This window comes from Osmia bicornis, chromosome 16 (assembly GCF_907164935.1).
Source record: "Osmia bicornis bicornis chromosome 16, iOsmBic2.1, whole genome shotgun sequence".
Taxonomy (NCBI): Eukaryota; Metazoa; Arthropoda; class Insecta; order Hymenoptera; family Megachilidae; genus Osmia; species Osmia bicornis.
Window position 1 is genome coordinate 2,937,878 of NC_060231.1, and position 24,726 is coordinate 2,962,603.

The 24,726-nt window shown below is 36.8% G+C and overlaps 2 protein-coding genes across 10 annotated transcripts; one reads left to right on the forward strand and one right to left on the reverse strand.

Moving 5' to 3' along the window:
- Window positions 1-147: 147 nt before the first annotated feature.
- On the forward strand, window positions 148-4,291 carry LOC114877856 (45 kDa calcium-binding protein). The gene is made up of 7 exons (XM_029190966.2): window positions 148-478; window positions 630-893; window positions 1,055-1,517; window positions 1,602-1,865; window positions 1,930-2,111; window positions 2,186-2,883; window positions 4,210-4,291. The coding sequence occupies exons 2-6, from the start codon at window positions 876-878 to the stop codon at window positions 2,360-2,362; spliced, it is 1,104 nt and encodes a 367-aa protein (XP_029046799.1). The 5' UTR covers window positions 148-478; window positions 630-875; the 3' UTR covers window positions 2,363-2,883; window positions 4,210-4,291.
- On the reverse strand, window positions 4,240-24,137 carry LOC114877855 (PDF receptor). Of its 9 annotated transcripts, none has more exons than XR_003789639.2 (15): window positions 23,892-24,137; window positions 23,524-23,806; window positions 12,434-13,130; window positions 11,259-11,366; window positions 6,876-7,036; window positions 6,368-6,471; window positions 6,146-6,290; window positions 5,968-6,070; window positions 5,764-5,890; window positions 5,602-5,680; window positions 5,437-5,522; window positions 5,187-5,367; window positions 4,990-5,104; window positions 4,676-4,855; window positions 4,240-4,332 (listed from the first exon to the last, which is right to left on the reverse strand). XR_003789639.2 is itself a non-coding variant. In XM_029190964.2 (15 exons), exons 3-15 carry the CDS (start codon window positions 12,513-12,515, stop codon window positions 4,320-4,322), a joined length of 1,392 nt encoding a protein of 463 aa, XP_029046797.1. In that variant the 5' UTR covers window positions 12,516-13,130; window positions 23,524-23,806; window positions 23,892-24,137; the 3' UTR covers window positions 4,253-4,319. The 9 variants fall into 9 exon arrangements, 5 of the variants coding, with proteins under 5 accessions (XP_029046797.1, XP_029046792.1, XP_029046793.1 ...); XR_003789640.2 differs by having other exon boundaries at window positions 4,245-4,332; window positions 4,680-4,855; XR_006830205.1 differs by having other exon boundaries at window positions 4,248-4,327; window positions 4,680-4,855.
- Between the last annotated feature and the right edge of the window lie 589 nt (window positions 24,138-24,726).

A 24,726-nucleotide genomic window follows, 5' to 3' on the forward strand; every position in this document is an offset into this window, starting at 1 on the left:
TGATCATTTCATTTTCTTCAGTTCCTACAATGAAACAAAAACATTCAAATAAAGTGTTCCATCAGAAAAATAATGAAATACAAAAGGAAAAAAGAATAGAAGAAAATTGAAAGAAAGAAGAAACTCTTTCAAGAACATTTTTTGTTTCTTCTTTTTTCTCAGCTATATTCAACCCAGTGTCATTAGTTCTGTTTAGAAAAAAACAGTCCTAAACAGAAATCGAGTAGAGAAAAGAAGTCAGCAAACGTCGCTTCAATTGTTAAACAGAGTGCGAATGTTGGTGATTGAATGAAGAGAGACAGAATGCTCGATAAAAGTGGGACAAAGAGGATCACAGAACAGCGTTAGTACAAGAGAGAGATGGAGAGAGAGAGAAAGGACACGACAGTGAAAGTGGATCAATACGCCGTTAACGTTTTGCCAGGCAACGTGCGACCAGAGTTCTCCTTGGAGCTTGCTTTTTTTCTTGCTGAGCAGAGTAAAATCATTCACCAATCAGTATTGCACTGTCATCATCTTTGCTTCTTTCTTCTCTATTTGTTATCATTAAACAAACCTTTACATCATTCTTCTTCGCTCCATTTGTTCTCTAAAACATTGTGTTGATACTTATTGAAACATGTTCAAAGATGATACAGTGTCTCCAGTGAGATCAGTGTTCATCAGCGAAGCAACTTGTAACTGACAGTGTGATTTGTGATCAGTGATGACAGCGAAGCAATAGGAAATGGTGTGCAAAAGATCATTCTGAGTTGCTGGAAGGTTGATGATCAAGGAATCAACGCATGGAGAGAAGAAAGCTGAAGTTTTCCTGGTGTGTTGTGATCCAGAATCTTTAAGGACATCTTTGCTTAACTGTGGACCTGCCGATCAACATGTATCTCTCATATTTTGTAAGTAGCATCTCTGGTCAGTTATTAAATTAGGGATAGCTTGTTACAGGTGGGGTCAAAATGGTATCCAGTCCCCCTGTTAAGGCTGTTACTCCATTAGACTTGGTACACATTGTCATATTCAACTTTGACCCATACCTAACTGCAGCATTCATTTGCAGATAAATAAGATCACCTGCAAGTCCGATCTAAGGTGCTTCCGTTTCCTTCGTTGGACCATTCTGGTGCCTCTCATAATCTACCTGTTCCTTCTCTTCGCCAAGTACAACAGGAACGTGCCCCTGAAGAGCCTGGTATCCTCAGCAACGGCGAAGGACGAGGAAGGTTCAATGATCGAGGACCTGTTCGTCGAACTGGAGGTGGTCACTGCTCCACGTGACAAGGAGCTGGATCGTCGAAGAGAAGTTGATCGCAGTATAAAAGAGGTGGAAGAGGCAGAGAACCGAGAGAACCCAAGGAGTCTCCTCGAGGATATATTTCAAAGAGCAGACACTGATCAGGATCAGCTGTTGGACATCCAGGAACTGGCCAGATGGATTCATATGAAGATAACTGAGCACATCAGCTGTGCCATGAGGGAGAACATTGGGCTGTTCACTGCTATCGACAACAATCCACGAAACGGTAATCCATAAAGAGAAGAAGCAGGAAGCTGTTTCTATAAATTCATTAATATTCATGAACATTGATTCTTCTTCACTGCGACAGGCGAGGTCTCGTGGGAAGAGTACCACGCGTACTTTCTCAGGTCCCACGGATTTCCTGAGAGTTACGTGAGCTCTCATGACAAGAAGCACAGCGACATGTCGCGAACCTTAAAGGAGAGCATCATGAGAGACCGAGCAAGGTGGGCGGAGGCTGCCAGGAACGATCCGGAGAGGCTTGCACTTGACGAGTTCCTGGCTTTCACTCATCCTGAGAGCAGTCATAGAGCTCTCCTTCAAATGGTGGAAGACCTGTTTGAGAAATTTGGTAAAGCAGTAAAATTTATATTTTCTATGCAATATGATTTTTCAAGCGCCAGTCTCTGCTTCAGACCGCGACGGGGATGAACAGTTGACAGAAGACGAATTCTCAGACTTACCTGCAGAAGGGGTGGGATTAGATTTAAAGGAAGACAGGCACGAAGCAGTGGGCGGAAGTGAAGACAGGCGGAAGGAGTTTCGACATCTCATTGACAAGAATAAAAATGGAAAGGCTGACAGGGCAGAACTTCTGGTAAGAGAACAGCAGATGGAGAAATCTAAAAAAAGAAAAAAAGAGAACGGATGAAATTTATTGTACTGTTTCAGATGTATATAGATCCAAGGAATCCAAGGCACGCTATACAAGAAGCTCAGCACTTGATAAACTTATCAGACACCAATCTGGATGGCAAACTGAATCTGTCTGAAATTCTAAGCAAAATGGATTTATTCTTAGGGAGTAAAATGGTGGACACAGAGAAAAGTTTTCATGACGAGTTTTAAGAAACTCAGTATTTAAGAAAAGACTATTTTGAAGTAGGAAACAAGTCTGAAGATGAATATCTTCATCTACTTTTATAGAATATAAAATTTCCTTGTCCTTAGAACTGAGCACTGTTTTGATATCGGTAATAATATTTATTATTTAAGTTATTAAGGATGTGTCAGTATTAATTTAAACACTAAATTCTGATGAAATTTGTACGAGCTTTTGAAACATATCTGTGATAGTTTTTACAATGTAGATTACTATTTTTGTTAGCTGGGATTATTATGATTCAGATAGAGTCATTGGGTTCAGAAATAAGTTAAGTTTTCTATGACACTATGTGTAAACGTTGTCTGGATTTAATTAATATATTTAAGAATTATTTATATAAATGTATTTATCTTTGTTATTGTTAAGAACACCGTGTTTTATGTTGACTGAGGTTTATAATAATTCAGGAGAACAACACCATGGATGTTCCTTTATGCAAAAAACTTTATACTGTGTAAAATACTTTTTTCTACAATTAATCATGGTAATATAAACTTTTTGTAAATATCAGACTCTGTATTTGTTTTTAAGGAGCTCCATTTTTATTTAGAAAATTATTTAAACACTTTCTTCAATGAATTTTAATTTTACAAAATGAAACCTAACCTCAAGGGTTGATGCAACCAGACACAATCGGTGTCACAATTATTTATTTATATCTTAAAAAAACGCACAGCTACAAAGTTGTTGAAGCACTGATGCATTTACTAATTGGCTAACCTTATGACTAATTATCTTTCATCTTGCAAAAAAGCATACAAATAGATTTATTCTATCTATCATTATAATTTTGCAGCTAGTTGTGATGAAACTGTCAATTTTAGTATCATTCAATATTAGAAATATTGTACATATTAAAAATGTTGCCCTTCTGTTTGAAGAAAAATTTTCATCCATTCGGTAAAACTAATTCAAAACGTTGTTAAATTAGTTTTGAAATGTATGTAGTTAAAAAAAATGATATTTTACAATAGTCTTCGTAACCACAAATTACAGAGATCATTAAAAGCATATAAACAGCAATTACACACATCCAGTTAAATCTATATAAACATTTTCATACAGCAGTCCCTCTAAAAAAATGTAACGTTACTTGAATATAGTTAACATTTCTTCACAAAATTATTCTTCAAACATTATAACTTATTTTAACTAATGAACATAATGTTTTGTTTCAAAATCCTTGGATTCTCATTCATCATCAATCTTTTATTTATTTAGTTATTACACTTTAAATCTGAATGATTATCAATGTTTATTCATCAGCCACTTTCATTGCTCCATACAAAACTTTTATTCATCAGTTAACAGCCTAGTTCACATTCTTATGCACCTTCCATTTAATTAGAAATCTGATACATTGCGGATACCTTATTTCCATTAAATATCACATTAATATCTACCTCGAACAATGCATTTCACAAAAAATTTCTTTACTTCTAAGTCATCAATTTCATTCTAAATATCATCAAACTTTCCACTCACCCATTCCATTTCACAATTCTAATTAAATCCACCAATCTCATTCCAAATCATTAATATTCTTCTCTCAAGTGACTCCAATCATCTAATTTCATTTCAAGCTGTTTCATTTTTCATACATAAACCAGAATTTGAATTCTTCGCTTACTTCAACAACCTGAAACTCTGAATGATCATCAATTATTTCATCATTCATAAGATTCCATTCAATCTATAATTTCAATGACATTAATAACCTTTCAACCATCAAATCCATTTATCCCTTTGAGTAAATAAAAATGCATGAAAAATCACAGTCCAAATTAGTCCACATCAATTAAATTTCTAGGCAGAAGCTTGGTTCACAATGGTTCAGGTTGATCCAGACAAGTTCACAGTCCAAGTGGAATAATTCTGAAGTTTTTGGCCAGTGTCAAGGATTCCTGAGACGCTCCACAGTCAGACCGCTGTTCTGAAACCAGGAATAAGTATCATTCCCATGGGAAATTAATGTTGTTTCAACAACAATGCATTCCTTTGATTCTGAAAGATAGACTACAGTGCAAGAAGTTTGAAGTTTTGAAGGGAGGAAGAGTTTTGAAGACCCCAGAAGGCATCACCTACTTTTTAAACAAAGACAAACTGGAAGTTAGGCGAAGAGAGAAAGATATAGTTACTGGTGAATCCATTGAAATGTATCAAATTTAAAAAAGATTTAAATTTTGAGAGTATTCAGAGCTTGGATAACATGTCTGAGAGGGGAAATACGATGCAACAGAACATGCATGGGTCATGCCTGTCTGGTGTGTTTTTACCTACTGATACGATGTTGCTAGAAGGACCGTCGATGCTGGTAATGATCTAAACGCAGATGGGCGAGTTTTCCTCGATCATTACTCACTCGGCAGGTCGGTCCGGTGGTGGAGTGTTTCCACCTCGACAGCACAGTCTTATCCAACCGGTTGGTCTTATCTCCTCCTCTTCCATTTCAATCACTGTGAGATTAATTTGATATATCTTTTTTCTCATGAAATATAAAAATTACATGTATTTCAATGAATATTATGGGAGCAAGCAGATTAAATTAGGAACCTCAAAACAGATAGAAATTTGTATAAATATCACACACCTGATGCTACTCTTTGGGGTTGGCAGCCACTAAAGGTTGACTGTCTTCTGGGTTGCAGGTCAGTTCCTCTCAAAGAAAGGTAGACGGATATGGTTTTGTCCAGAGCGAGTCTCACCTGCACAGAAAATATATTTTACATTGATCTTGAACCTTCCTGATGGTAATTGTTATTAATTAGCATATTCCAATTGTCTCACCTCGCCATTTAGGAAGCAATAGAGTGTTGCAATGAACAGGCCTTGAAAAGATTGCAGAAAGTACGTGGAATAAGACCATACTGCAAATTTCTTCACATTGTGCAGAGGTGCGTCTATCATGCAGAGCACGTTGGTGATGCCCAATAGTGGCAGAAGTACCACAGCTGCTCTCACAGCTTTCCTGTATGAAAAACAATAACGTTAGAATTTCTGTGATTAGTTTCAGTTGCTTTGTTAATTATTCACTGACAGGACTTGTTCTATTTCACTGGTGTGGCTCTGTCGAAGCTTCACCACGAGTACCCTTACAATGTTCAGTAGGAACAGAAAATTGAGCTGAAAAATACAATTAAAATTGTCTTCTTCAAATTCCATTGATACATGTACTTGAGATTCCAATTTTTATTTCACTTACCAATATAACTGCAAACCTGGGTCCTTCAAGGATCCAAAAGTAGGAAGACAAATTATAACCTGACCAACATCTGGAGAATCTAACATTGGACATGAATAAAGAATAATTCAAATTAAATTGGAATAAAAATTATTTTCTGTGTCTTTTGTCTACTTCATTTACCTGGACTTTGGATGATAATAAAGTGCAGTAATGATGGCCCAGATTAAGGTCATCACAGCAGGACATCCCCAGCCAATGAACCTGTACATCCTGTAGTAAGACGTCTCTTGAAACACCGTCACTGCAACAGTAGGCATAAAGAAGAAAAAAAAGAGATTCTTTTAAAAAGATCTCTCATTTTGAAAAAGACGTATAGTTACTTACCAGTGACCATGTTGTGTAGGAACAAGCCCTCTATGAACATCCACATGAACATTGAAGTTTTTGCATACTCCAGCAGAACATAGCTGGCCTCACACAGCACAGGCTGGAAGAAGAAGAAAATTGCTTGCATGAATTGTAAATTTCTTTGAATTATTACTTAAATGGTAGGAGTACTTACTGTATTTCCTATACCCCTTTGAATACCATACGTCTTCTTCCTTTGGATTTCAATGTCTATGTACACTGTTAATCTGATGAGAACCTGGACAACCATGGCTACAAAAAGGTTCTTATGTATCCTGGTTCTGGTGTTTCTCAAGGATCTAAATAACATTAAATTTCATCTTAACAATCAAGCACCCAAGTGTCTAAATAATACCAATTTATTTAAATGACCCACCTAAAACGACAGAATATGGCAAGTGAAGCAAGCAATGCTACCAAAGAAATACTCAAACCAACGAATTCCAATATTCGAGTCTTCTCAACTATTTCCATCTTCATCTGGAATAAAAGAAGAGCTAAGTTCATAAACACTCTGTGTGTTTAGAACAATTGAGAACTACCCAAGTGTAACCCACTACAGCTGTAATAGTTATTCAAAAGGAGACAAATAAAAAAAAAAAAAAAAGGGTACCATGGATTTGAACCCGGGACCTTTAGATTGCGAGTCAAGCGTTTTACCCCGGAGCTAACTGTTGATATCTTCTACTTTGTCATACTTCTCAATGTAAATCGTAACTAACTTTAATTGTTAATATCTTTAAAACAATTAGTCGTCTGCCCCCAAAATGGGGTATGGGCGCGTTCAACTCGACGAGCTCTACAAGGTGGCAAAGTTTCATTAATAAGTGAGCGTTACACTTTAATAGTTCTCCTTGTGAGTTCATTGGAATCATGACACTCACGTTACCCTCGATGGTGTTGGTGTAAACTTTTCCATGTAGCCGCAACATTTCCGGTATCAGACAGGTCGTGTAGTTCGCCCATCCGTGATGGGTGTCCTCGTTGCTGGTACCGTTCTGGCCCTCCCACCGACCGTTGTAGCCGCACTTCTTCTCCACAGATTCTACGCAAACAACGCGTTTATTTTGCATGCATTCCTGGCGCACGTCGAGGAGAATAAACTGGAACGCGGACTGAATTGATCTGGTCGCTCTGTTTACTGAACAATTCGCTGGTAAACGAAGCTTTGAAATTCAACTTTGAACATCTGGCTAACGACACTGTGCAACTTTCATTGGGTAGAATGATTACCAGGGCCTGTAATTGGAAACTGAACTTTGATATTGATTTGGATTAAAGTTTATAATTATGATTGGAAGGTAACCACATAGTGTAAATCTTTCATATTTGATACCACTTTACCACAGCTATTTGAACTTCTGTTTCTTTGATGCAGCAGAATTTCCTAAATATAATATACCAAGAGATGAAGTTTTCTTCCCAGTCAAACTTTGATGAACAAAGTTAGTCTCTCAGCAAACTTGAGACATCATTTCATCCAATAAGAAGAAATGGATGAAACTAGTTTTTAGATATGAGATATTTTTCTCCTAGAAATGCTGACGCAGAAGCTTCTGCCAAGAAAAAATGTCATCTGGCAAAGGTGTTTTTAAAAGAGCAGGATAAAGGAGGACCATGAATATTCCATGAAAGAGGGAGCCTCAAAGAAGTGTATCCGGCTGCTTAAAACCTTTCTTGAAGCCCCTGTGAAACCAGAGAGCTACCGCATTACAGTCTGTTTTCCAGCTTCTCCGGTTGAAAGTTTGCCTTCAAAGGATCTACAGAGATCAAGGGCATCGTGAGAGGTGGTGTTCTAATTTTGAGATTACCCCGGTTACAATGGTACTTCAACTTCAATTGTACGTTATCCATCGCGTATCTGGAGGAAGAACGATCGGCAGAGACAGTTTTATCGGTACAGTCCCTCCACTTTAATCGTGGAAACGTTTGACGAGAGACGACAGATCGATTTGCGACCGGGATTCGCGTGCACGCGTTGCTTATACTTGAACTTGCCTCTAGCAATATCACGGTGCATTTACGGTTTCTCAATATCGCTAGGGAAAACAGTGGGAATGAGAACCTGGAGAACGCCACTCGACCCACATCTCCAACGTTTTGATTGCACTCGATAACGCGGGAAAAGATTACGAGCGCTGAAGTTGACCTGACTTCTTCTCTTTAGATGTCTTTTGTGATTTCGTTGCATCAATTCGTGGAATCTTAATACCTTCAAGTGGAGAATAGTCCTGCCGTTGGTTGATCCAATGGAGGTGTTTAAGAATTTAGGTATCCAAGCATTCAAATACCTGAGCACCCAGGTATTTAAACATTCAAGTGTCTAAGCACCCAAGTATCCAAGCACTCTAATGTCTAAGTATTCAAGTATTTAAATATCCAAATGCCTAAGCACCCAAGTGTTTACACCCTTAAGTACCCTAGTATCTAAGCACCCCAATACTCAAGCACTCCAATACTTAAGCGCCTAAGTATTTAAAGATTCAAATGCCTAAGCACCCAAGTACCCAAGCATCTCAATACCTAAGCACCCAAGTGCCTACACACTTAAGTACTCTAGTATCTGAGCACTCCAATACCTAAGCACCTAAGTATTTAAGTATCCAAATGCCTAAGCACCCAAGTACCCAAGCACTTCAATACCTAAGCACCCAAATGCCTACACACTTAAGTACTCTAGTATCTGAGCACTCCAATACCTAAGCACCCAAGTACCCAAGCATTTCAATACCTAAGCACCCAAGTGCCTACACACTTAAGCACCTAAGTATTTAAATATCCAAATGCCTAAGCACCCAAGTGCCCAAGCACTTCAATACCTAAACACCCAGGTGCCTACACACATAAGTACTCTAGTATCTGAGCATCCAAGTATTTAAATATCTAAATACCTAAGCACCCAAGTGTCTACACACTTAAGTATCCTAGTATCTAAGCACCCAAGTATCCAAGCACTTCAATACCTAAGCACCCAAGTGCTTACACACTTAACTACTCTAGTATCTGAGCACTCCAATACCTAAGCACCCAAATATTTAAGTATCCAAATGCCTAAGCACCCAAGTACCTAAGCACTTCCATACCTAAGCACCCAAGTGCCTACACACTTAAGTAGCCCAGTATCCAAGCACTTCAATACCTGAGCACCCAAGTGCCTACACACATAAGTACTCTAGTATCTGAGCACCCAAGTATTTAAATATCTAAATATCTAAGCACCCAAGTGCCTACACACTGAAGTATCCTAGTATCTAAGCACCCAAGTATCCAAGCACTCCAATACCTAAGCACCTATTGTGTAATTCTCCAAAACTTAGCTTTCCAGCTGCTACAAATATATTATACTTGAAGTCCTGGGGGCATCAAATAAACTGAAACGTTCTCTCAATTCCATTGTTAAGTTCAGAAGTAAAAAGGCTCCCCTTAGATTCATTGGTCACGTAAACACGCATTCAGTGAAAATAATTGTTCTCAGTCTCTTTTTTTTCTATTGATAAACGATGCAGTGAGGGAAAGGAAAACTCCTATTTATTTTCTACGATATGTAATTCCGTGCTGCAAGACTTTTCCTTCGCGGAATGGCTTGAAAGGTGGGTGTATTGAATTTCCTTGTCAGTTTAAATGCCAATCGATTCGTAGCAGCATCTTTGCTGTAGCTTCCAACCGAGAAAAAATGAAAATATATAAACAAAAGAATTATTTTTTTCTTGATAGAAATTCTTTTTTATACTTGTATATTTAATTGTCTAAATATTGAGATGTTTAAGGATGCAATTATGCAAATTAGTTCTTTTTTTAGACACTTCTTTGAGGCAGGCAATCAGACAGAAGTTAAAAGCAATCAAGAATACTTGTACTATTTCAGGATACAAATTAAGTTCACTTTCAATGACCCCAGTGATAATTGTTTCAGTTTTTGCTTCTTCTTCAAAATGAATTTTTTTGCACTTTCACGAATTAAAAAAAAATGAAATAATTAACAGATTCCAATTAGATTGGGGTAAAACTAATGAGTTGAATAATTCCTATTGAGAAGTCATTCATGGATAAAATGACGTCGATCAACCATTTGTCAGGAACGAATCATGAAATTCAGGAAGTTTTAGCAGTAAGGCTCTCCTTTAATTAATTCCTGAAACGATGATTCAGGAATTTCCCGATTACCATCCGGCATCGCTAAATTCATTTCCACAGAGCAGGTTCACTATGCAAATGCCTCTTCCGTTTCCACAAAGTCGTTCCCCCAAAGTGAAACTAATTAATCAATAGCTTGAGAAAAAGATTAAAGAAGTCTTCAAGGTTTCATTTTGATGAAGAGCAAACGTTCCACGTCGCCGCGTTAATTGCCTTTGAAATAATGAAACAAGTTTTCAACCCCCTGATAAATAGATAGATTGAAGCGAAGGAGCGCCGGTTGAACTTTCATCTCTGTCTCATTAACAGATCTAATAATTATGCAGCAACGTTTCTTCACACTTTTCCTTCTATAATAAATTAATTCTTCAGATTAAAGAGATTAGAATACTAATTATATCTGGAAAATTATATTATCATTATTGGATTATGAGGTTTGTAAGACTTGATTTTAAATAATACAAATACCTAAGTATCTAAGTACTCAGAACATTCAAGCATCTAAATACCTAAGTCTTCAAGTATTTCAGCACCCAAGTATCTAAGTACTCAAATATCCAAGCACCCAAATACGCAATCATCTTTCTCCTATGTTTTCATTTATCAAGCAGCCTTCCAGATAAATTCTGCTTAACTTCTTTGAAATTAAAAACCCAATCTACAATTCAAATACTCAAGGACTCAAGTATTCCAGCACCCAAATATCTAAGTATTCAAAAATCCAAGCACCCAAGTACTCCTTCCAACAGCCTTCCAGATAAATTCTGCTTAATTTCTTTGAAATTAAAAACCCAATCTACAATTCAAATATTGGATATTCAAATATCTAAATATTCAAATATCCAAGCACCCAAGTACTAAAACATCCAATCCAAATATGCAAGCATTCTTCTCCTGTATTTTCATTTTTCAAGCAACCATCCAGATAATTTCTGCTTAATTTCTCTGAAATTAAAACGCAATCTACAACGAATCCCTTGTGGTGAACACGTTGGCTGAAAATTACACGGCTATTCTAATTATTCCTCACCACTTTCACCACTCTTTCTCTCGCCTGCTCTCTATCTCTCTGGTGGATGTAGCTAACAAGCAATTTAAATGTGCATTCATCAAACGAGTGCACGTGCACTTACTGGTCGTATCGAATCCATCCTCGAACGGGCATCTCTGCTTGATCGTCGTCGATGCTTTGGTCGGGGGCCAGCAGAGCAACGAGTCCCATACTGGTTTGCACCAGAGCTCTGGAAAAAGGTAAACGTGAACAGCATCACCGTTGTCGTGTGCATCCAGCTGACGGGACGCGTTGGCGTTTTATAAATTCAAATTGAGACGCGATACACGGCATATGACTTGGCTCGACGTACATCTACTTTGGATTATCTTCCCTCTGGTTATGGTGTTTCTTGAAACATACCTGGCAATTCAATATCTATCTTTAAAAAAGGAGAATTTCTCTTGGAAACGTGACATCCATTTTTAAAGAAAAGTGTTCAAAGAAGAATTTGAATTTTCTCTGGAATACTCTGGATTTTTTAGTTTAATAATAAAATTGAAGAATTTTAATATATCTAATATATTGAATATATTAAATATTAATCAATTGATTAAAATTGATAAAAATTTTAATATATCTAATATATTAAATATATTAAATATTAATCAATTGATTAAAATTGATAAAAATTTTAATATATCTAATATATTAAATATATTAAATATTAATCAATTGATTAAAATTGATTAAAATTCTTCAATTGATTAAAATTGATTAAAATTCTTCAATTTTATTATTAAACTAGAAAATCTAGAGTATTCCAAAGAAAATCCAAATTCTTCTTTGAAGACTTTTCTTTAAAATGGATGTCACGTTTCCAAGAGAAATTCTCCTTTTTTAAAGATAGATAAAAAATTTTAATATATCTAATATATTGAATATATTAAATATTAATCAATTGATTAAAATTGATTAAAATTCTTCAATTTTATTATTAAACTAGAAAATCCAGAGTTTTTCAGAGAAAATCCAAATTCTTCTTTGAAAAGTTTTCTTCAAAAATGGATGTCACGTTTCCAAGAGAAATTCTGCTTTTTTAAAGGTAGATATTGAATTGCCAGGTATGTTTAAATATATTAAATATTTAAATTTATTATTTTATTAATTATATTTAAATATAATATTTAATGTATTCTATTATAATATAATAGTTAATAATGAAGAGAACCAAAAGCAAATTGTACTCCACTGAAATCAAGTTAAATTTATAAGAAAACTTGAAGAAACAAAAAATGTCTCCTTAAACATAATTACCATCGTCTGGAGGTACAAAGTTCTTTGATCTAACGACGCAGAAATCCCGAGTATTGTTGCCAATGGCATTAGAGGCGTCCATGTTTCCTCTAATTGTCCATCTTCACTTCTTCCTGCTTCTACATTTTTATCTTTCCCCTTACTTTCTTCTCGCATCAACAGGGACACCGGTTGGAACACGAATCCATTGTACTTTTTCCCTGTCTATTCATTTTTCAAATTGCTTCACCCTTTCTTCTTGAAGAGCGTACAATTGAATGCAATTCAACATGCAAATTCTCCCTTCAGACACGTGAGTTTCAACTCGTATATCCTTTTTTCGATTTTATTTCTCTAGATCTTTTATTTGACACGGTACATTTCGAGGAATTGTGAAAAGAATTCCTTCTAGAATTTCATCACCAGTGATGCTTTAAAGTGTGATCCTTTGAAGACTTCACCTCCTTTGATCTTTAATTCTCAGTATAATGAAATGTTTCTTCTTTTGTATTACTTCTTTGTCCACAAATTACTTGCAACTGTAATTCGTTCTAGACACTGGACTTACATTGTGAACTGAGCTGAAGATATAAATACACTTATTTAAAATAATAACACTCAGAAGATTGTAGATGTCTTCGGTTTCAGATATCCTGCTGATCCAGTTGGTCCACTTCTCTGTTAATGATATTCGCTTGGACAGGTTCCTTTCTTCTATCTGCAAGACAGAAAATAATTAAATTAAGAAACTTTCAAACGTTTAATATTAAAACTACTCAAAGGAGACTACCACTTTACTTGAGGAGCCATGCGTCCTGACCTGGATACAACATGTAGGTGTCTCTATGGGGAAGGTAAAAGAAATGGTGAAGGCGTGGGTGAGAACCCAAACCCACCAGATCTGGACCTGATCAGAGGGCCATCAACGCTGCTAGGCAGGACCCTAAGCTGAAAACTACCCCTCCCCTCCCTCTGACCTAGGCAAATAGAGCAACAGAGCAAGGGGTGCGAGTTAAAACCCCAGGGTGGAAAGGTGAAGGGGTGGTCAAGGCACTGCCCCCTATTGCAGGGATTGTTTGGAGCAACACTATAGTACGCTCCCCCAGGATTGAAGACCAGGTTAGGTACTTCCCCCCAGCGGTTCCAAGGGGTTAGTTTTTCTGGTAACCTAGGAGTCACACTACCGGTCGAAAACCTTACCCGTTGTGCATAAGGCATTCTCCCCCCTCGTTAGCAAAAAGGGCCCTAAGCTGCGTCTACTCGTGGGGCTCATCACTGGTTCACGAGGAAACACCTGACGCACCTAGGTATGGAACGAGAACCTGGGTGTCCGAGATGTGGAGAGGAGGATGAGACTCCTCTCCACTTGATATCGCGTTGCAAAGACCTGGAGACGCACACCTGGAGGACATTGGAGTGGGCAGGCTCCTGGGCTTTGCAAGGGAGGTCGGCCTTCGCAATTCACCTCGGTAGCTGGAACTGCCCATTTGGGCTCGGGTACAATGGTTCCTTGAAGACTGAGTGCTCGGTATTTCAATAATAATAATAATAACCACTTCGCTTGAACAGTACTTTTTCTAAACACCCTGAGTGTTTGCTTCTGAAGAATAATAATAAGAAAATAAATTATAGAAAATATTCGACAGAAGAGTAGAGATGAATTATATTGAAAAACTGAGTAGCTGTTCACGTTTCTCCCCTGTACTCAGCATTTTCTGTTCACGAGAACGTTGAGCTGGTACTCTTGGGAAATAAACGACCACTACAGCTACGATTTGCATGTGCAAGCGAACGGACATGACTGGATTCTTCCGGTTTGTAAGACAATCAAGCATCCGGTTTTCTGTGGAAATTGCTTCGTTAAACGTGGATGTAAAAACAAGGGTGTCCTGTCGCCGCTGATGGTTTAAGCGATGAAAACTGTGACGGTTTTAATTTAAACCGTGCGACGAACGAATAAACCAGCGTGAAATTAACGTCGTCGTTTTACTGCCTTGGTGAAAAAATAATTTTCTCGTTGGAAAACTCGTCTACTAGTTGATTTTACTTCTTCGCAATTTTTTCACTGCCCCTTGTTCCAGAAAACGGACACTTTTATTCCAATTAAAATAATGGAATGCTTGTTAATGGTGTCTGTAAAAAATAAAAATGAAAAATATTATGAAAGAAGAAATTAAACTCAAAATCCTATACCTTCAAACGCCACTGAATATTCAGTGAAGAAAAGAAGAAATATTGATACTCTTATAGAAAGAAGAAATATATCAATACTTGAAAATTACCCTGAAATATGTATGGGAATGTTCAATATTAAAAACCTTTAACAACAGTAATATTTATACATTTCACTGTTCCTAATTGAACGTTATTAAAACTGGATCCTAACAGACATTTATAATTGCCTTAATTGTTGATAGCTAGTACGATATTAACTGTATTCAGCTTTGGCTGAGAACGTATGGAATATTTCTGGTAGAGCATTCTGCTCCCTCAAGCAGATAAATCAATTCCCAATGCCGCTTCCTGTTTCCGCTTTGGTCCACAGAATAGAGGATCAACGACTTAGATTCTCTTGGGAGACGCTCTGACACCCTTATTTCAGAAAGGATCGATCGCCAGCTCCTCATTACCATCTGAAAGACGTCAGGACAGAAAAGAACGTCAGGAAGACTGATCTACCTCACAATTGTGTTTCAATCTAAAGAGATGAAATGGATTCGGTGAAAAGAATTCTCTCTTCTTTGTCCCTGTGGTGCTAAGAAGAAACTTATTAAAATAAATGAATTAAGTTGCTGCATATTAAATGATCAATAACACTTACAGGATATTCCAGCAAAATGTTCCAAAACAAAGAGAGAGGAAGGAAACGAAGTCGAAAAACAGAATTTCCGAACCAACGGCGTACCGTGTGTCGAAGCAATGGAGAAAAATGAAGGAAATGGCACAGGTACGGTTGGACCGTTGCCAAAAAGTCGAGATCACGTATTTGCATCGTGCGTTCAGTCTCGCGTTTGTGCCCGAATAGTGTCTGATTCGAAGACGTCTTTATCCCTCGTTGGGCTTTCAGTTTCCTCTGTCCATTCAAACAGTTTCGACCACGTGCAGTCGAAGAAATCGATGCTGCAATTTTGCCAGAGGCTTCTGCTGACAAAGCTGATTATCAATTTTTCAAATCAGATATATCTACTCCACAGGGACATCTTTCCGGCATGCATAGTGTTTACTTCTTTCAGGAATTTTAATAATGGAACAATGATAAGGTCTTCTAGTGTTACTGTACATCCCCTTGAAAAGTAATATTCATCCCGCAGAAGGCAATAGCTGCTCGAAACTTTTGCAAGTTTACCAGATCCCAGAGAATCTTATTATTAGCCTCAACTTCATCTTCTCCCGGGATATTGGGTTCGCTGTCGTTACACGATTACCCGAACTTCCGGCTTTCGTTAAACTGAGCGAAACGCGGCGGTACATCGGCGAAATTAAGATTCCCCGCGGGAACAAAGACAACGAGGATCAAATTTTAACGAACTCCCATCCCGTCGAAATTGCTGCCCGTAGGTACGACGATGCAGTTGCGAATAATTTGAGAGTTCGCGAGGCAACAGCCGCGTCTCATCCTACACATCCATCCCCATCGAGAAACTTGCACAGAACTTCCCTGGAACGCTTATCGCATGATTTAAAAAGGATCTGCTCCTTCAAAGTTCAAGCTTTTTTTACTTCCCTTCCAATACAATTTATTTTCCTTTCACCTCCATGAACCTGTAAGCTTCAAAATGGTCTCACATAAGTTTGATATAGTCGGTGATAGAATTTATCAATTTTATATCTTTTTAAAATTAGAAAATACTTGCCTTAAAAAAAAAAAAACAGATTTGGATTCGAACCCGGTCCATCTGGTTATTAGGCTAGCGCTCTACCACTTCAGCCACAGAACCGTCTATCAAGGGAAAGTTACCTACATGATATACCAGAAACGTAAGAAGCTTCACATTAAAATATCTCAAAAACGATGACCCATTCTGAAGAAACCCATTAGGGTTTTGTAATTCTATATGTATACTACAACTTCCACCTAGTGACATTCCACACATGTGCCCACCCCTTGTAAGATCCAAGAAGAAAATCAATTGAATACCTTGCACCCTATAGGGAGCTTAAAATTTCATTTTCCCAAAATTGATTGATCATCCTGAATGTAAAAAATTTCCCATTTACAAAGGGATTAAAGGATTACAATTGTTAAGAAGAATCTACACAATGGAGGAGCCCATAGCTCCTATCCCCTGATTGTCCAGAAACTGTTCCTCTGTTGGAACAGTGGCCTGAGAAAGGAAATCCATGACTGTTTCGTGTACTCGGCTAACGCGAGAATTTCACGTTGAAATGGGACAATCGATTGCAGGAGGGATCGAGGCGGACAAGGACGACGCATTTTTGTAGGTCAGAATTCTCATTGCAAGTTAGTTGGCGAAAACCGAGGCTGGAAAAAAGTGAGCCACTCGTGCTGGACAGTCTTAGAATGCCTGCAAATGAAAATAGAAACTCCAACCACTATTCGTGTCTCTTCCTTTTCCTCCTCTTTCTTCTTATTTGGAACGGTTAAAAGGTGGAAGAAAAACGCTTGATGTTGTGTAGAGCGAGGCCAATGCACTTAAACGTGCAGAAACTTGTGAAACTTGGAGGAAAGTAGTTCCTCTTTACTCCCTTTTACCTTTTACCGAGTTACTGGAAAGGAAATTTCGTGAAGAAATATTTTTCCCCTTCAAATTTCATGTTTATACCTAAAATGAAATTTCAGATGCACTTCACTGAAATTTATTTCAAATTTCATTTAAATTTAATTATGATATTTGATGTCAAAGTTACTTCTTCCAGCATCAAGCTCAACTTAGCATGAAAGGAAATCTTTTTCCAAATTGAAGAAAGAGATACTGCCAATCTTGGAATATTTCTTCAAGTTTCATGTTTATCTTCTTTTCACAGGGATAAAGAGGAATTACGTGCCATTTCCGGAACGAAAGAACGGTTTAATTATAGAAGAAACTTTCCGCAACAATGTAGCTGCTTTTTCAGCGCATCCGACTGTTCCAAAGTTTAAGTAATTCAAAAGTTTTCCAGCATGAACTTAAGGAAAGATTTCGAGAAGAGTTAACACTGATAGTACTATGATTGTTACACTGACGTCTCAGTGAACAAGAGGATCAATTGTGCATGTGATTACCTATGAGAATTCTCAACAGAACAAGGGTGCAAGTTTCTCAGATCAGGTTAGTCAATGATATGACATTCTAGTTCAATTTAGCTCATCCTTCTCCAGCCTTCAAATTCCATTGATTTAGGATTAATTGAACACAGTCAACATGCTTCAACAGGAGAAGTTTCATCCACTATCTCTTCTTTACAGTATAGTCTTCAGAATATTTTTTAAAGTGCAATAGCTGAAAAATAAAATGTTGAAAATTTAATTTTGAATAATAATAATAATATAGAAATTAATGTAGAAGATTATAATAATCTTCAAAGTGAATTGAAGTCTATAGCAGTTATAAGAAGTGCAATTGCTGAAAAATAAAAATAATGTTGAAAATTTAATTTTGAATATAAATTATAATAATAATAAAATAGAAGATTATAATAATCTTCAAAGGAAATTGAAGTTCACAATGGTTGTAAAAGAATATTAATATAACTGAAGAAGAAAATCAAATTTCATGTAATACCAAAGTTTACCTAACAAAATATTTTCCATTTCAATTTCCTCAACAGCTTTCAAAAAGGTATCTAATTGTCCTAATGGTCCCTCGACCCAAGTACAATTAAATTAATTAATTACAAAGCAGAGAAGAAAGTCTGTTCCAATTATAAGGACCATTAACACTTTGTTAGTAACAAGAACTAATGGAGCATACTGTACCGCCGTATGCGGTGGTATTTGAACATAAAATTCTCTTCACACATACAGTGCAACACGACACGTCGGTTTCCTCTAATCTGCGTGGGAAAGCGGGCAAAGTGTGGATGAAAAATAAACAAGTCGAGTCCCAGATTCCCAGTTAATTGGTCAGTGAAATAAGCAGAATAACGTTTTTTACGTTTTAAACATTCGACCGGAGGGGGGGGGGGGGCGTTAATTCGCCCTCTTCTGTAATTACACAACGGGCCGTATTGGCTCGCATGATCGAGCACCCATTTCAATCACCGTACAACTCACTGGCTGATCGTTTAAACGCCCATCCTCCTCTTTCTTGGTATCTCACCAATTACTTCCTTTGTAAAGCTGCAACCCAGATTTCGAAGTTTAAAAGTTGCCCAGGGGGGGAGGTCGAGTTTTATTCGAATATTGCGCCTCGCAGAGTTTTAAATTGAAAAAATATCCCAAAGGTAGAAATGAGACTCGACCCTGTAACCAACGAGATCTCATCAGTTAGCCAAAGTATTTTCCCATTGTTTCATGGACAGTTGTAAGGTGCTTAGAACAGCTACAAGAGATGTGCTCCAAGGAAACAAAATGCAATTTCAAAGCATCTTCAATCTCAATTTATAAGACTTTCAAGAGACATTCGCTTCAACCTGTACGCTCACTGGATACAATAGCAGTATTCTATCTTTAATGAACCATCTTACAAAGCCTTCTTGTATCAATCAATATACCCGCTCTTTTGAAAGCAACTCACAGTTCACCCTTTGAACGTTAATGTACATTAAATCACCCATTTTGGAGCATGATTTGATTAAGTAACGCCTTTTCCCTGGAGCAACCCTGGTCAAATAGGGAATACCACTCCTGATGATCCGGTTCCCTTTTCAACCCTGCTCCTTCAAGTAAGATGCGACGGTTCCCTCTCCAAGGAGACAGTACCGCCGCTAGGAAATATGCTTTTCCTAATATTTTTGACCCTAAGCACCCCAAGCATATTCCTAGCGGCGGTACTGTCTCCTCTGAGATGTTGTCAGGACCTTCCCATCTTTCTTGAAGGAGCAGGGTTGGAAGGGAACTGGAACATCTGTTTCTGGAGTGGTTTTCCCTTACTTGACTAGGCCTGCCCTAAAGTAGGCCACCCTCGATGATAAGGGATGCAAAACGAACCCTGATAACCATTTTAGAGGGAAATAAAATTTGAAGAAAATGATTACCTAATACAGGGGTTCTGCAATACAGTGGGTGATCAAATTATTAGAGCCACTCACATGAATTGACTAATTTACATAAAAGTGATTAATTCTTAAATGAAAACCGAGTTAAACAGAGCTCTTATTATTTTTCTATGATGTATTGATGCTTGTAAAATTATGATACACAGATGAAAAAAGTGGAAATTTGTGGAAATATTTATTATTAGTAATAAATGTAAATTGATTGAACGTTTGATCAAAATGAATTGCTTAAAATGCATCAAAAGTATGCTGAAAAGAATTGAGGCAGTAATTGTAGTAAAAGTTACAGTAATTATAACAAATTATTTTTATAAGTATTCCTTTGTATATTAATAGTGAAGGATTATTGATTAAAAGTTACTTTTCATACCGTGGCTCTAATAATTTGATCGCCCACTGTATTCTTCATCTTAGCATTGATCATTAGCAGCTGCCTGAAGTGATTGAAAAGAAATTAATCTTATCAATCCTGATTACAGTACTCTGACAATAACAAATGATCCATCTGTTCAATTGGGTTACCAGAGAATCCCTTCAAACATCTATTTCCAAACTGTGTTACACAGGAATTTCTTCAAGAAGACCTTCAAATTCAATCAAAGAAAATCAGATGGTTGATTTTCTTTGATGATCAAACTTACAAACCCCTTTGTTTATTACATAATTTTCTTCTTTCTAAAGATGAATTAACAAAGAAAATTTCAATGAACACTTGTTTGTACTCAAAACAATAATTAACACTAGAACTACCAAACCAGTTAAAATTCTTATTTTAATACTAGAACTACCAAAGGGGTAAAAATGATTGCTTTTCAGTTTCTTATTTTAAATTAAAAAATTGTATCAAATTATTAAATATTGATTATCAAATCCTTTATCTATTTAATTTTCTACATTATTTTTAACTTAATAATAGGCGTGAATCAAACGTCGGTAGTTCCAGCGTTAAAACAGAAAGAGAAGATATTTGAAATGTTTAAAAGGGATATTTTGAAGACAGGCGAAGGAGGCGTTTAAACACCAATGTCACGGGCATTAACCACGGAGTCTTAATCCGAGCAAAGAGGGGCTTTTCGTGGATAAACCAGCGCGGAGCAAACTTCTGCCTTTCGAGGGTGTCTCGTTAAAACTTGCCAGCCACGTATCCGCAGGATTAACGTTTCACAGAGGCCGGTGAGAAACGTTGAAAGGGTTGTCCTCCTTTTTTTCTTGAATCAGGAATTAGATTGTAAGCTTGGTCGAAGCGAATGTTCTTGTTTAATTATGACTTCTAGCCAAGGAGAGCCTGTTCCAGATAAACTTCACGGTATCCCTTTGACGTTTTACTAGACTCACCCTTCTGCAAACAAGCAGATTTCCTGGAAGCAACTGTTCACTGACGTCAGAACACATTTTCAACCAACAAATCTGTATTATAAAAAGTAGACGCAGAGGAATATTGAAGAAGAGATGTTTACCTGTTACGGATCAAGGATCACTTACTTCCTTTCCTGCTCCTTTCTTTTCAGATATTATCCTCAAGTATGCCTGATAAATCTTGCAAGGTTTGAATGCAAAGATTTCAAGATATCTTCACTTAGAGTGGTAATACTTGTTGATAGAAATTCATTGAAATTCTTCTATTTCTTCACCTTTCCTTTGTCAGCTATCTAGATGGATGCGAATGCAACGATTTACCGGAAACATCAGAGAGCAACCATGTGTGTTTCGTCTTTTCGAAAATTCGCTAGCTGATTAGCCCACTATCGCGACTCCATTGTTCGTGTGAGGCTGTGTTACGAATGCACTTTCGCATCCCACCGTCGAGCCTTGACCTGAATGAATGTTTAACGATCGAAACAGGCTGAATTCAAGATCTCTCGTGATTTGGAGAGATTACCGAAGACACTGGTCTAAAAGTTTCAAGAAAGAACAATGGTGGTTGAAGAAATCAAAGTCCCTCGCTATTTCTTCAATTTGGTACTCAATGGAAGAAGTTAGTATTATTAACAAACCTAACACTAGATCCAATAGTAATAACAGAATTTAGTACAATTTAGTACAAATTATGCTAATAGATGACTTCCTATCAAAATACAATTCTAAGACAGATGAAGTCATACAAAAGTATTATTAACAAACCTAACAGTAGATGCAATAGTAATAACAGAATTTATGATAATATATGACTTCCCATCAAAAGTTTAATAACTTACAATTCTAAGGTAGATAAAGTTACACAAAAGTTCCAATTGCTTTCAAATTACATAATTGTATTATTATCACTGATATTAACAAACCTAACACCAGATCCAACAGTAATAACATAAGTAATATTTAGTACAAATTATCCTAATAGATAGCTCCAAGAACAACTTCCCATCAAAAGTTTAATAATTTACAATTCTAAGACAAACAAAATCACACAAAAGTTCTAATTGCTTTCAAATTACATAATTGTATAATCATCACTGATATTAACAAACCTAACACCAGATCCAACAGTAATAACAAAAGTAATATTTAGTACAAATTATGCTAATAATAACTCTAAGAACAACTTCCCATCAAAAGTTTAATAATTTACAATTCTAAAATAGATAAAGTCATACAAACCTAACACCAGATTCAATAGTAATAACAGAATTTAGTACAATTTAGTACAAATTATGCTAATAGATGACTTCCCATTAAAAGTTTAACTTACAATTCTAAGACAAAGTCACACAAAAGTTCCAATTGCTTTCAAATTACATAATTGTATAATCATGAATGATTCTACTTATTATACGAAAGTTCTTAATGAAAAACATTAACATTTAAACCAGCTCGCTAAATTCATACATTCAGAATCACTATCTGACTCTTCAAATCCCTTAAGCTTATCACGTATTTTCATTTCATCTGCAATTCAAAACTGGTCCACTACCTTCTAACGACCCCGACCTAACTGTTGGAACGATCCTGAACAACAGTGAAGGCTAAAGTGTGCCAGTTCATGAACAGAAACACGTGTTCCTGGCTGCTGAAGTAGTTGGAGTAAATAACATCTACGGCGTCCACAGTGGAATCAGTCGACAATAGCGAGACCCGTTCCGTGAACCATAAGCTTCATTCAATTTATTACCGTGTAAACGTCGCGACGTAATGTGCGAAGGGAAACAGAGAGAAACTTGTATCAAATTGATCGCCAATAAAACTTGATTACATCCTGCAGCTGGTTGAAATGTTTACAGTGGAAGAAAATAATTGTCCAGGGAAGAAATGTTTACCGTGGAAGGAAATAATTGTTCAGGGAAGAGGCAGCTGCGGGTGATAGAGGGGAGGGGCTGAAGTGTCGAGGGAGTTGCGGATAATTGGAAATCGCAATGATGCAGCAGTCACATAGGGGACACGCGTGAATAATCACGCGTCCTGGAATCGAAACTGGAAGATATACACTTTCAACGAGATTACCTGGAAGAAGATTGCCGAGCTGTCTGAAATATTACTTTTCTACATCTGAACACAGATTAAAGTGTTATACAATTTTTAAAAAAATCCTAATTATTAATTCAAATAGATCACCAGGGAAGTATTTGGAATATTAAAAAAGAATACTTTCTAGTGAGATCTATCTAAATTTTAAAACACAATTAGCTAATAATTAGGTAAACAATTACCTAATTATGAATTCAAATAGACAGATCACCAGGGAAGTATTTGGAATATTAAAAAAGAAGAATACTTCATAGTGAGATCTATCTGAATTTTAAAACACTTGGCTAATGCAATGACTATTTTATAATGTATAAAAATATAAGAAACCTTGCTAAGGACCTACTTCCAAGCACACTTACAAAATAAACAAAATATCCAAAGAAGAATATTGCAAAGCATCCATACACCTAAAAAATAAAATTTGTCATCAACATGCTTCAACTGCTCAGGAAAATCTTTTTAAAAAATAAGGAATAAATAGATAAAGCACTTACCAAGCGACGAGCAGAAGGACGCAAAAGCAAGGCGAAGTTTTAATTGATGGATGAACAGGTTGAAGTCTCGTGTTGACTGCAGTCTGGAACACGTTTGCCACGAGGAACGACGCGGACTTGACAAAGTACGCGCGGCAACTGTTAGGAAGTCGTCCAGTTGCGCAAGGAGTTGCATCCATCCCCCTCCATCGGTTCAGAAGGGCTGCTAACGCCACCCCCTCGATCCTTCTTCGCGTAAACCGATTCGATATAAACCAACTGCGAAGCTCGCAACGAAAATGTCCTGTGCACAATAGGTCTTTTATTATTTATCCGGTTGGACTGACTCGAATACTTAGCTTATCTAAATAGAATCTTATTTTAGTTACCAAGAAGAAATATTCCTTGTTTCTGACATGAACCCTTTCCATTGTGCATTATTTATATATACACTGTCTTTGTGTGGATAAAAGAAATTTCATGCATCATGGAATCTATTTCTAATTTTCTTCAACTGGGAGATGTATTATAATATGCTTGCTTTTAATTGTTATTTCATACATTCAATCACTCTTTTCTTCCTGGCCAAATATTTTCTGAAGATATGAAAGAAATTTCTTTTTACTTAAAAGCAAACCTTCTTCTATCCTAAACAGTCTTATAAAATATTCCAGCTTTAAAAGCTTCTATTAGGTTCTACTTCTTCTAATAATTAACAATAATTATTAATAAATATTGTAACAGAATTGCAAATGAATAAATTGTCTATTCACTGTTAATCCTCCTTAAACAATAGAGTACATGAAACAATGACTCATCTTTAAACATTGATCTTTAAGCAATTAATCTACATTACGTTTTGCATTCAGTTTAGAAAGATAGTGAAACGTTTCTCACTGAAACAGGAGGTAAATTCGGTTGTTTGTAACGCTGGTTACACAACAGCGAGGGCGTAAAGACGACAGGACCGGATGGTGTGTTAATTAAACGGATCGTCGGTTATGAAACGCATGGAACTGTTAATTAATTGAAATAATAGGACGATCAGTGTCGATCAGGTGAAATTCCATTAATTTCAAAATACAATATCCCATTGCTGGGACGAACGTTCACGTGTCGATGATGGCCTCACGCGGCCCTTGAGACGCGTGACCAATATACCCATTGCCACGTGACCATTCTTTTCTTCCATTGAAAACCGAACGTCTACTTTTTTTATCCCCC